The sequence below is a fragment of the Muntiacus reevesi genome, chromosome 4, assembly GCF_963930625.1.
Source record: "Muntiacus reevesi chromosome 4, mMunRee1.1, whole genome shotgun sequence".
Taxonomy (NCBI): domain Eukaryota; kingdom Metazoa; phylum Chordata; class Mammalia; order Artiodactyla; family Cervidae; genus Muntiacus; species Muntiacus reevesi.
Genome location: NC_089252.1, coordinates 167,764,197 through 167,778,563, shown reverse-complemented (window position 1 = coordinate 167,778,563; position 14,367 = coordinate 167,764,197). Strand labels below are relative to the sequence as shown.

The window sequence follows — 14,367 nt, the reverse complement described above, 5'->3', positions numbered from 1 at the left end:
ATTGAAATGTGTGGGAATCATCATTGTCTAACCAAGCCATAGAAATAATAACCTAATAATTCCAACTGAGATATTTCAAATCCTGAAAAAAAGATGCTATTAAAGTGCTGCAATCTATATGCCAACAAATTTGGAAAATGTAGCAGTGGCCACAAGACTGGAAAAGGTCAGTTTTCATTCCAATCCCAAAGAAAGGCAATGCCAAGGAATGTACAAACTACCATACAATTGCACTCATCTCACACGCTAGCAAAGTAATGCTCAAAATTCTCCAAGCCAGTCTTCAACAGTACATGAACCATGAACTTCCAGATGTTCAATCTGGATTTAGAAAAGGCAGAGGAACCAGAGATCAGATTGCCAACACCTGCTGGATCATCAAAACAGAAAGAGAATTCCAGAAAAACATCTACTTCTGCTTTATTGACTATGCCAAAGCCTTTGACTGTGTAGATCACAACAAACTGTGGAAAATTCAAGAGATGGGGATACCAGACCACATTACCTGCCTCCTGAGAAATCTGTATGCAAGTCAAGAAGCAACAGTTAGAACTGGACATGGAACAACAGACTGGTTCCATATTGGGAAAGGAGTATGTCAAGGCTGTATGTTGTCATCCTCCTTATTTAACTTATATGCAGAGTACATCATGCGAAATGCGGGACTGGATGAAGCACAAGCTGGAATCAAGATTGCCGGGAGAAATATCAATAACCTCAGATATGCAGATGACACCACCCTTATGGCAGACAGTAAAGAGGAACTAAAGAGCCTCTCCATGAAAGTGGAAGAAGAGAGTGAAAAAGTTGTCTTAAAACTCAGCATTCAAAAAACTAAGATCATGGCATCTGGTCCCATCATTTCAAGGCAAATAGATGGGGAAACAATGGAAACAGTGACAGACTTTATTTTCTTGGGCTCCAAAATCACTGCAGATGGTGACTGCAACCATGAAATTAAAAGACACTTACTCCTCAGAAGAAAACCTATGACAAAACTAGATAGTATATTTAAAAGCAGAGACATTACTTTGTTAACAAAGGTCCATATAGTCAAAGATATGTTTTTCCAGTAGTCGTGTATGGATGTAAGAGTTGGACCATAAAGAAAGCTGAGCGCTGAAGAATTGATGCTTTTGAACTGTGGTGTTGGAGGAGACTCTTGAGAGTCCCTTGGACAGCAAGGAGACCAAATCAGTCGATCGTAAAGGAGATCAGTCCTGAATATTCATTGGAAGGACTGATGCTGAAGCTAAAGCTCCAATACTTTGGCTACCTGATGTGAACTCAATTGAAAAGACCCTGATGCTGGGAAAGATTGAAGGTGAGAGAAGGGAATGACAGAGGATGAGATGGTTGGATGGCATCACTGACTTGATGGCCATGAGTTTGAGTAAGCTCCAGGAGTTGGTGATGGACAGGGAAGCCTGGCATGTTGCTGTTCATGGAGTCGCAAAGAGTCAGACATGATTGAGTGACCAAACTGAAATGAGTTCAAACATACCTAAGGCATGACAGCAACATTACTACCCTTGGTGGCCCCCTGATGAACAGGGATTGTTAAGAGACTGTCAGTATAAGAATCCTCTTTTCTAATATAATGAGATATGTTAACAGTTAGGGTCTTAAAATAAAAAAACATGGTATTAAAAAGTCACAGTGGGGTATATAAAAAGAAAAAAAAGTCAGCTTCAATTAAGGCCATATATATGTGTGCCCAAATATACATTATTCCAGAAAATAAAATTCTAACAGATAGATCATTTACATAATCCTTAAATTTTTATTAAATACATTTATCTGCATTTATTAAGGTATTTAGGGCTTCCCCAGTGACTCAGCATTAAAGAATCTGCCTGCCAATACAGGAGACCTGGGTTTGACCCCTGGGTCAGGAAAATCCCCTGGAGAAGGAAATGGCACCAACATTCTTGCTTGGGAAATCCCATGGACGGTGGGACCTGGTGTACTGCAGTCTATGGGGGATGCAAAAGAGTCAGATACGACTTAGAGATGAACAACAACGGGCTTAGCTATGTCTAATTGAAAAGCTTTTCTGTCAGAAGTTGAATTAATATGGTCCTACCAAACTTAATGTTAAACAGTTCTAATTTATTATTTTATGTGCTTGTAGATATATGGGTAAGATAACCAGTCAAATGGATTAGAAAGTATTGAAAAGTTTTCATGTTGTTCTACATGAACTAATACTTTTCTTTGATCATTCAAATGTGCTTTCTCAACTTTCAAAATTAACAAATGTTATAAATAAATAAAGAACCCAGCCACTGAATATTTCTTAACGTCTTCTCTATCTCAGGTCCCATAAGTAGCGTTTTGGTGAATAAATATGGTAGCCGGCCAGTGGTGATGGTAGGAGGTTTGTTATGCTGTTTGGGGATGGTCTCGGCCTCTTATAGCACCAACGTGGTAGAGCTTTACCTCACAATGGGATTCATTTGCGGTAAGTGAAGCTTTGTTTTCAGCTTATTTTCTTCTTAACAATTCTGCTGTTTGCAAAGTTCTGTCAGAAGCATGAGCAACAGAACATTCTTATTTCCTTTGATTTTCTTTTTTTATATCAGATGCTGTATACTTTAAAGGATTCTCATCTGGTATATTAAACTCCTGGCTATAGGCTGACCAATCAAACTAATTTCAAGAATTGGAAAAAGCAAGTTATCAGACATGTTATGTGCTATGATATAAATGTCAAAAAGAAAACTTCTTTGGTTTGTTTTTACTGTTTCAACATTTAATCTTCAGGCCATGAAGGTGATATTGTGGACATAGACTCTCTGGCATATAAATAGCTTCATTAAAAAAAATTGCTTTTATTACTTATTACTATTAGTGTCTGACTGATCACTCATAATAGGGTAAAAATGGTGTCAAAAAGATGTTTCCTGGATTCACTGATTAGCTTTAACAATAGAATTGTTGCCTGTCTTCTGATTAGTGGTAGAGCTCTGCATGAGCCTCCCTACCTTTTCTTACTAAAGGATTCTATTTAAAAGCTTTGAAAGACACATTTGCCACTAAACACAAATATTTTAAAATGAGTTCCTGTCATTAGGTTATAGTTGTTTCTTAAGCATTTCTGTAGATTCTAGTTTACCTGAATATGCACATTTGGAAAATATGATCTTTATTAACTTCAACAGCAAATTTCATGACACAAATTTACACTCAAAGTTTTAGAAAAATTAGACTTCAGTATATAAAGAAATTTAATTATTTCCTTTTGCTCACAGATAAAAAGGCAAATATATATATTTTTTTACTTTAGGTCAGTCAGACCTTGCATTAATGCATCATCTGATTGAAAAATGAGATGTATTAAAGCCTACAATAATAGTGATGTTAAAATATGGACAACTCTTCTTTTTTGACTTTGTAAGACATCTTTAACGTTTTAAATGAGAATCTTCTTATATCTAAGAATTGTCATGGTGGAGAGAATACCGTTTCCTTTGTGAAGAAATCCTAGGTACAGCTGACCTTGAACAATATGGATTTGTACTGCGGGGGTTTACTCTAGTACCCAGTCCGTGGTTGGTTGAATCCTAAGGTGAGCTGGCTATAAATGATACATAGATTTTCAGCTGTGTAGAGGGTGAGCCTTAAACCCCACATTGTTCAAGGGTCAGCCATATTTCATTTGGCCATAGAATTCAGGCTGGGCCCACAAAGTCATGTATTAGGAAAAAGATGGTTTTGATGTTACTGTATCATAAATATCAATTGTATTTTATGTTATTCTAACTTCAGTTCCATTTATTTGAGTCTTAAAGGCCCTGGTGCTTCTTGTCAACCATTAAAAATAACTATAAGAGATTTATCTTAAGTCATTATCAGCCAATACTTCTTCGTATTTGAAATCATTCAGGTCTAGCTTTTAAACCTAACTCAGCACATATTAGCTGTGTAATTGTGGATAAATACCCTCCTTATGCCTCCATCTCTTTGTCTTTAAAATGGAAAAATGATAGCTCTTTCCTTTTGGAGGAAAAGGAAATATGTAGGATGAACCATATATTCATTTGTAAAAATGAACCATATGTTCATTTGAACCATATATTCAATGAACTATATATTCATTCATTTGTAAAAAAAATGAATATATGATACTTTACAGAGTATCCAGCATTTTGTCACTTTTAAATAAATACTAGCATGTAATAATCATCATCACAGCATCATTATATATCATCTTGGAGCTGTAGACCTCACTTGATTTTAGCAAAACCCTTTTTTGTTCTTGTTGAGGGAACTGGAATTTAAGAAGTCTAAATATTTTGCCCAGTACTACACATAAGTAAGTAGTTGAGGCAGACTTAGATCTTTCATTTCAAATGCCATGCTCCTTTTACCATGCCAGGTAGGAAATAGATGAGCACAAACTCCCAAGGAGAACTTGCATTAACACGGGAAAGCAAAATTCCAGGTGACAAAATGGGGGCAAGGGAGGAAGATGGAATAATGTAAAGAAATTTGAACCTCAAAACACAATTCCTGGGAATTTGAGTTCTTCCTCTTACAAGCTGCTGACAATAGTTTCATTACTTAGACACTGGATCTATTGATAATTACACTCATTCTGCATATCACACAAGTATGGCTGAAGTAGAATCAGAGAGCATACTACCCTGTCATTCTCCAAAGCTGATTACTGGTTCCTTCATATCAGTTTTTTTGGAATTCAATTCAGTTCAGTGCAGTTCAGTCACCCAGTCCTGTCCGACTCTTTGCAACCCCATGAGCTGCACGCCTCCCTGTCCAGCACCAACTCCCAGAGTCTACTGAAATTCATGTGCACTGAGTCGGTGATGCCATCCAACCATTTCATCCTCTGTCGTCCCCTTCTCCTCCTGCCCCCCAATCCCTCCCAGCATCAGGGTCTTTTCCAATGAGTCAGCTCTTCCCATCAGGTGGCCAAAGTATTGGAGTTTCAGCTTCAGCATCAGTCCTTCCAATGAACACCCAGGACTGATCTCCTTTAGGATGGACTGGTTGGATCTCCTTGCAGTCCAACGGACTCTCAAGAGTCTTCTCCAACACCACAGTTCAAAAGCATCAATTCTTCAGCGCTCAACTTTCTTCACAGTCCAACTCTCACATCCATACATGACCACTGGAAAAACCACAGCCTTGACTAGACAGACCTTTGGTGACAAAGTAATGTCTCTGCCTTTTAATATGCTGTCTAGGTTGGTCATCACTTTCTTTCCAAGGAGTAAGGGTCCTTTAATTTCATGGCTGCAATCACCATTTGCAGTGATTTTGGAGCCCCCCAAAATAAAGTCAGCCACTGTTTCCACTGTTTCCCATCTATTTGCCATGAAGTGATGGGACCGGATGCCATGATCTTAGTTTTCTGAATGTTGAACTTTAAGCCAACTTTTTCACTCTCCTCTTTCACTTTTATCAAGAAGCTCTTTAGTTCTTCTTCACTTTCTGCCATAAGGGTGGTGTCATCTGCATATCTGAGGTTATTGATATTTCTCCCGGCAATCTTGGTTCCAGCTTGTGCTTCTTCCAGCCCAGCGTTTCTCATGATGTACTCTGCATATAAGTTAAATAAGCAGGGTGACAATATACAGCCTTGACGTACTCCTTTTCCTATTTGGAACCAGTCTGTTGGTCCATGTCCAGTTCTAACTGTTGCTTCCTGACCTGAATACAGGTTTCTAGGGAGCAGATTGGTGGCCTGATATTCCCATCTCTTTCAGAATTTTCCACAGTTTATTGTGATCCACACAGTCAAAGGCTTTGGCATAGTCAATAAAGCAGAAGTAGATGTTTTTCTGGAGTTCTCTTGCTTTTTCTATGATCCAATGGATGTTGGAAATTTGATCTTTGGTTCCTCTGTCTTTTCTAAAACCAGCTTGAACATCTGGAAGTTCACGGTTCACGTATTGCTGAAGCCTGGCTTGGAGAATTTTGAGCATTACTTTACTAGCATGTGAGATGAGATGAATGCACTTGTGTGGTATTTTGAACATTCTTTGGGATTGCCTTTCTTTGGGATTGGAATGAAAACTGACCTTTTCCAGTCCTGTGGCCACTGCTGAGTTTTCCAAATTTGCTGACATATTGAGTGAAGCACTTTCACAGCATCATCTTTTAGGATTTGAAATAGCTCAACTGGAATTCTATCACCTCCACTAGCTTTGTTTGTAGTGATGCTTCCTAAGGCTCACTTGAATTCACAGTCCATGGTGTCTGGCTCTAGGTGAGTGATCACACCATTGTGATTATCTAGGTCATGAAGATCTTTTTTGTACAGTTCTGTGTATTCTTGCCACCTCTTCTTAATATCTTCTGCTTCTGTTAGGTCCATGCCATAGCTGTCCTTTATTGAGCCCATTTTTGAATGAAATGTTTCCTTGGTATCTCTAACTGTCTTGAAGAGATCTCTAGTCTTTCCTATTCTATTGTTTTCCTCTATTTCTTTGCATTGATCTCTGAGGAAGGCTTTCTTATGTCTCCTTGCTATTCTTTGGAACTCTGCATTGACATGGGTATATCTTTCCTTTTCTTCTTTGCTTTTTGCTTTTCTTCTTTGCACAGCGATTTGTAAGGCCTCCTCAGACAGCCATTTTTTTCTTTTTTGCATTTCTTTTTCTTGGGGATGGTCTTGATCCCTGCCTCCTATTCAATGTCATGAACCTTCATCCATAGTTCATCAGGCTCTCTGTCTATCAGATCTAGTCCCTTAAGTCTATTTGTCGCTTCCACTGTATAATCATAAGGGATTTGATTTAGGTTGTACCTGAATGGTCTAGTGGTTTTCTTTTCTTCAATTTTAAGTCTGAATTTGGCAATAAGCAGTTCATGCTCTGAGCCACAGTCAGCTGCTGGTCTTGTTTATGCTGACTATATAGAGCTTCTCCATCTTTGGCTGCAAAGAGTACAATCAATCTGAATACTATTACAAATATTAAATACAAATATTTGTATTAGAGGTTTGCATTAAGTATTTATACTCAGAACCCAGTGCCCTGGAATCTAAATACTTAACCAATTTGCAATATTGTCTCAAATTTGCATAAATTGGTAAATGCCAAAGAATTCCTACTTCTATAGATCTATAAAACAGTTGAATCATGTATAGGCTAAAGGGGAAAGAGAGGTAGTTTGTATAAATCACTTGTATTTACTTTTTAAACAAACATTCATATCTGTTGCCAAATAGTACCTTGATGAGCTATAAGAAGTAATTCATTTCTCAAAAGCAAAACTCAACACTGTCAAGGTGTCCCTAGATGGCAGAAACATTTGATCCATATAAACAATCAGCTTAAAGTTATTTTTTAGTTAATACACATTCACCTCTATAGTCATGAAATGTGGAATGTGAGGAATGAAGAACATGAAATTAATGGCATGAATTGATTACTCTTTTTTATTATTTACATAGCTTTGAAAGAAATAACTACAGGAGATCTAGGATTATTTATTAACCACAACCTTTTTAATCTGTTCAGTCTATTCTGTACTGGAAATAAAGTATTCATGTTTTAAACACACTCTTGCCCTCAAGGAAGATATCTATTCTCTGCATGTGTATATAATGAGAGAGATTAGAGAGATTAATTTATTTGTGGAATTAAGTGATTATAACTAAGAACCAATGAACTGTGTTCCAATTTCAACCTATTTTCTGATTGTTGCAACATTAGAAGCTCTTGGTTTTATTTTTGTGTCTTAAAAGGAAAGGATTATGAAACAGTCATGCATCTCAGATGTCTGGTTATGAGACCCTCTGTTTTTGTGCCATCTTATTGACAATATGTAATTTTTTAAATTTTTTATTTACTGTGGGCTGTTGCCTTTTCATTCTGCCACCTCCACTTGAATGTACATTTTGACAAGTGAGTTCTTTTGTGAGTGACATAATGCGTTTGTTTCTTCCTTTTGTTTTGTTCTTTTTAGGTTTAGGTCTAGCCTTCAACCTGCAACCTGCCTTAACCATCGTGGGCAAATACTTCTACAAGAAGCGGCCCGTAGCGAATGGGCTTGCAATGGCAGGAAGTCCTGTTTTCCTAAGCACCTTGGCCCCTTTCAATCAGTTCCTCTTTAACACTTACGGCTGGAAGGGAAGCTTCATGATTTTGGGAGGTTTGCTGTTGAACTGCTGTGTGGCTGGGGCCCTTATGAGACCTGTTGAACCCAAAGCAAGTACTGAGTCTAAAAATAAGGTTGGTGTAAGAGAAACTGATTCCAGTATGGAAAAAAGACCAAAAAAGTTATCAATTTGGGAAAAAATTAATAAGTATTTAGATTTCTCCCTTTTTAAGCATAGGGGATTTCTGATATACTTATCTGGAAATGTCATTATGTTTCTGGGATTCTTCGCCCCCGTTATATTCTTGGCTCCATATGCTAAAGACAAAGGAATCGATGAGTATTCTGCAGCTTTCTTGCTCTCTGTTATGGCTTTTGTTGATATGTTTGCCAGACCTTCTGTAGGACTTATTGCCAATTCCAAATTAATCCGACCCCGAATCCAGTACTTCTTCAGTTTTGCAGTGATGTTCACTGGAATCTGTCATCTCTTATGCCCCTTGGCTGAGGACTACACAAGCCTGGTGGTGTATGCTGTATTTTTTGGCCTTGGATTTGGGAGTGTTAGCAGTGTCCTCTTTGAAACTCTCATGGATCTTGTTGGTGCTCAAAGATTTTCCAGTGCTGTGGGACTCGTCACAGTTGTGGAGTGCTGTCCTGTCCTCCTTGGGCCTCCTCTTGCTGGTAAGAATATTTATCAACAAAGAAAGCAAATAGCATAAAATTAATATCCATTAGCTGAGACTTTCTTTGTAGTGTAAAATGTGGTTTGTAATAATAGATACTAATACCCTAAAAGACTGTAGATGTATTAATTTTAGCCTTATTGTGTATTTTTAATTTCCTAAATAGTCTATTTTAGACAAAAATTTCATTTATAGCCTGGTATTATGAACTTGAGAATTTAAATTAGACTGATACTTAGCATGATTTGCAGATTTTTACCTATATCGACTTTTAATGTTAAAAATATATCATAAAAATAAAATACCACTTTATCGTTGGTAAACAGATTTCTCTTGTTTTTTTAAAATAAGTCAAAAATTTAAAGTAATGCTCTCGAAAGGTTAAAATTTGTTTTTCTATTGGAGTATACTGGTTATATTAATATAGAACTTGTTACATGCTTAAGGAAGGAATACGTTTATAATATCACTGGTTGGAATGTATCAATAGGAATGCAAGAATGAAGAGAAGTTCATTCAAAGTCATTTTCTTGATCAGATACTTATATCCCATATTTGTAACTAAAGATAAAGTTACCTTAATTTTAGATTTTAAGATCTAAAGTACTATCAGAGATGACTATAAAAGTATCTGTGCTAAAAAAAAAAATATCTCTGCTAAATTATCTAGTAAAGAGGCTGGGTAAAGACACATGTGTACATTTATTTTTGAAGTGGAGACTTCGTTTAGTCTTAGACTTACATGTAATAAATATTAAATACTTTTTGTTGGCCTGTCCTTTCTAATAATCGCTGTATAGCATTGCTTTAATTAATGCTAAATGTAGGTATTTACTTAGACCTCTTGGCCTGCCCTTAATTGTCACAAGAACTGCCAGGCCAAGCATGAATTTTTTTCTTGTATATAAAGTCAGTGTTTAAACTCTTCCTACATGACATAAAGGAATCATTTTGAAAGTGGGAAAATTCATGTTTAATTTGTTACCCTTAAGGCACCACTGACATTTGCCTTTTGCTTTTTCACTTGGTCAGGAATGAGTGGTATAGTTGTTGACTTTTTCCTGTCCACCAGGGCTGTCATCTGGAGATACCTAGGGTGGTGTATCTCTTGATAAAGACATACCACGTCACACCAAAACAGTTTTCAAAGTGAATGAAGCCAGTAGGTCTTATTCATTTTGGTCAGTATATGTTATTATAAAACAAGTACAGTTGGCCTATCTTTTCATACAGAATTAATTTTACCAAATGGGTTTTAGAAGTCTGTTCATTAGCAATAAAATCTTAGTATCGACAGAGAAACTTATATCTCACCAGCCATAGTGGGATGAAAAAGTATCAAGTGAGGTCAGTTGACACAGTGGATGGGTGCTCTGGAAATGGATGAATCTGATTTGCCACTCCTACCTGTGACTGAGACCTGTTTTAATATTTATATCAATTTCAGTATCCCTGAGCGCTGATTGTGTTAATGTTGCCAAACTGCTGCCCCAGTGGTGTCAGTGGAAGTAATTGATTTGGGGCTCATTTTTAAAGGTATCAGATTATATAGCCATAAAATAATATCCATTATTTTCATCCTGTTTTTGCCTCCGATACTCCTTGATATTTAAACTGTCTTCTCTGGAGCGTGCCATCACTGCTAGCATAGTGTCTGCAGCATAGTAGGTGCCCAATAAATACTTTTGAGTGAATGGCTATTGCTACAGTTACTTCCTATCAGTTGCTGCTGCTGCTACTAGCCTTGATAGTACAACAGTGATAGTAGAACAATAGTAAAACAGGGGGAGCGTGATTTTTATTTCTTTCAACTTGAGCTTCCACTGCTACATCCAGAAAGAGCAGAGACTTTAATTCTCGAAATTATATCTAGTTTCTTGATGATGCTAAAAATTACCAGAACATTTAGAAAGTATGTTTATTTGGCAGTCCAAAGTGATACTAATTCTAATGGGACAAAAGACCTAATTTTCTGTATTTAGGAGCGTACCAATCATTGCATGAATAGAAATATTTGACTAAAGTTCAAATGAAAAATTAAACTACAGAATTTGGTTTTGTTTATGTACATATCATACTTACTCAAATAAGACCATCCTATCATTTATCTAAATAATACAGGGAACTTTGTTGAAATATATACGTTTCACAAATAACTAAATTTAATGCTGAGCCACTAACTAGATTCTAGCTAGTTTGAGCCACTAACTAGATTCTAGCACAAGCTGGAATCAAGATTGCTGGGAGAAATATCAATAACCTCAGATATGCAGATGACACCACCCTTATGGCAGAAAGTGAAGAGGAATTGAATAGCCTCTTAATGAAAGTGAAAGAGGAGAATGAAAAAGCTGGCTTAAAACTCAAATTTCAAAAAACGAAAATCATGGCATCCAGTTCTATCACTTCATGGCAAATAGATGGTGAAACAATGGAAACAGTGACAGATTTTTTGGGGGGGCTCCAAAATCACTGCAGATGGTGAATGCAGCCATGAAATGAAAAGATGCTTGCTCCTTGGAAGAAAAGCTATGACAAACCTAGACAGTATATTATATAGCAGAGACAGTACTTTGCCAATAAAGGTCTGTATGGTCAAAGCTAAGGTTTTTACAGTAGTCCTATACGGGATGTGAGAGTTGGACCATAAAGAAAGCTGAGCACCAAAGAATTGATGCTTTTGAACTATGGTGTTGGAGAAAACTCTTGAGAGTCCCTTGGACTGCAAGGAGATGCAACCAGTGCATCATAAAGGAAATCAGTCCTGAATATTCATTGGAAGGACTGATGCTGAAGCTAAAGCTCCAATACTTTGATCACTTGATGAGAAGAACTCACTTATTGGAAAAGATACTGATGCTGGGACAGATTGAAGGCAGGAGGAGAAGGGGATGACAGAGGATGAGATGGTTGGATGGCATCACTGACTGGATGGACATGAGTTTGAGCAAGCTCTGGGAGTTGGGAAGGCCAGCGTGCTGCGGTCCATGGAGTCGCAAAGAGTTGGACACGACTGAACTGAACTGAACTGAACTAAATTCTAGTCAGAATGTTGGAAACTCTGACTAAACAAATAGGTCTGTTTCAGAATCACCTTGAATATGCATATTTTCATATGCATAATTTGGATTTGTGCCTACAAAATTTTGCCAATAATAACTATTGTTAAGAATTAGATGCTTGCATAAGCATGAGGCAAAACTGAATATAAACAATATAAACTGAAGCTTGTTTAAAAGTCAATAAACCTTCCAATTATTTGGTACCAGGTTAGTTTTTCAATGTTCTCAGTAATCAAATGAAGCAAAAACTTTCTCCCTGACTAGTTTGGCCTTAATAATTTAGATTTAGATAAAGTGAAAAACTATGATTAGTCCAAAAAGTGACAGGACACTTAGCCAGGAGGTTTGGTGAAGCCATTTTACGGAGTAGTTAAGAATATAAGATGCAGACAGACTTTGGTAAGAGCCTAGTTTCTGCCACAGTTGCCATGTAATTATGGTCGAAATATGTCATAGTGACTTTTTTAAGGATTAAATGCAAAATTACAGAAGTGTTTAGCCTAGTGCTAGGCATAGAGAAGTCATTTAGTAAATATTATGACCCATTAGGAATCTCATCAAAGCCTTTGAATTTTCCCTAAAGAATGTAATGTGTACTCTTTATGGAAAAGAATGTGGAAAGGATGAAGCAATCTCAATATATATGCCATAAATATATCCATAGATATGTTTAATTTGTAAATATGTATATATGTTTCTACATATGTGGGTTTAAAATGTATCTTACATGTATGTATCTATAAAAATATAGACAAATACATATATACCTATTTGTCTTGGTTGCACACTTTTATTGAAGGCAATAACTTTCAATGAATTTCGTATACTGGTAGAATAATGTAGTATGTGCCTCTAACATGCCTTTACTATATATATGTGAAAGTCATAATCTAGGATTTTTTTTTCTTTATGAGAGTTAGTATTTAATACTAACTAATTTAAATTAGTATTTAATACTAATTAAATAAGAAATAGGTACACAGTGTGGAATGAATTTATTTGCAACTGTTATCATTTTATGGCTGATTTATTATGCTGTCTTAAAAAACATTCTTTGTCTCTTAGGTAAATTGGTGGATGAAACTGGACAATATAAATACATGTATTTGGCCTGTGGAGCTATTGTGGTCCTAGCCAGCGTGTGGCTGCTCATTGGTAATGCTATCAACTACAGATTGCTTGCAAGGGAAAAGAAGAAGAATATACATACCAAGGAATCTCAAGAAACTGAACCCTTGAAGACATCTCAGAGTCCCAATGTTAATATCAAAAGTGGCGAAACTGAAACGTGGAAAGGAACAGAGGTTAATCCCTCAGAAAGAGAAACGAATATTTAACAAGAATCATATCTCTGATTTCAGTATTCATGACTTTCTTAGGAGTATTTTTTTTTCAACATATTGGAAGATTTTTAGTTGAAATGAAGAGTCATAGTTAAGGATGGAGATGAGATTTTCCTTAACAACAAATTTTAAATGTTTGTCTTTAAAAACTTATTTGGGTAGTTAAAATTTGAGATTATGCATATAAAGAATTCATGCCTTGGGTTTGTGTCCATACATGAGTCTGGTTGTGGTGGTTGAATGATTTTAAAGTCTCCTGGTGACTTCTAGTCTTGGTTATAGAGATCTGAATTCCAAAATGCTGGTTTAAGTAGTTAGAAAGAGTATGTTTAATCCTATAAGAATACCCTATCCACATTTCATTTTTTATTCAATATTAAAGTGTGAAATGGAATTGAAGGAAATTATTTTTTTTTCCTAAATATCCTCACACACACCAACTTTCATATACTTAAGAATGAACAGACAAGGTATCTGGAGAAAAAAGACAAGTTTAAAAAGAATATTATCTTTGTATATATTTTTTTAAATCCATGGAGAAAAAAAAATGCATTATATCTGCATAGTACCTTATAAAGTGGATGATAGAGATAAGAACATGGGTGAAAATGAGGGGGGGTCTCAGTTTGAAAATGTAATTAACTGCTGTAAAACAAAAGCAATTGCATATATGAAATAAATTTGAAAAAAAGTAAAATCTCTATTTTTTAAATAATTATTTCTGAGCCCTGTCCGATTTGATCCATGCATGCACATGATTTCTTTGAGGGGGGCCATCAGTACCTGGTGCTAGTGAATAGAACCCTCAAATAATCAGAATTTACTAAGTAAATCAAATTAAAAACTTAAATGATTCCTAGCAATGAGCCATATCTTTTGATTTGGGAAATCCAGAAAGTAATAAATAGAAACTTCTTTTAACCAAACTTAGCCCAGACTAGCTGTCTTACTAAGACACCAAAGTGGAACTCAACTGAAATCCTGGTTGACAGGCTGACAAACAGGCAGACATTTCATTTTTCCCAACACATAGTGTGATAAGAGGGTTACGATTATGATTATTCCATCTGAATAAAGCTAAGAGTGGAAGGTACTCACAATGAGCCCTCCATGCTCTCTCATTTCCCTCCATTCCCCTACATGCAAAAAGCAAAAAACAAATCCAAACAGGCTTTTCTCTCAGACACCAAAAATGTCTCATATTAT

At 36.3% G+C, this 14,367-nt stretch overlaps 1 protein-coding gene across 3 annotated transcripts in view; it reads left to right on the top strand.

The window, feature by feature from the left end:
* SLC16A7 (solute carrier family 16 member 7) overlaps positions 1–13,858 on the top strand; it is a 178,930-nt gene extending 165,072 nt beyond the window's left edge. For all 3 annotated transcript variants that reach the window (XM_065934734.1, XM_065934736.1, XM_065934737.1), the window contains exons 4-6: positions 2,321–2,464; positions 7,939–8,754; positions 12,884–13,858. In XM_065934734.1, the coding sequence (XP_065790806.1) occupies positions 2,321–2,464; positions 7,939–8,754; positions 12,884–13,155 (1,232 nt within the window). In that variant the 3' untranslated portion in view covers positions 13,156–13,858. The remainder of the gene's footprint in view (positions 1–2,320; positions 2,465–7,938; positions 8,755–12,883) is intronic.
* The last annotated feature ends 509 nt before the right edge of the window (positions 13,859–14,367 follow it).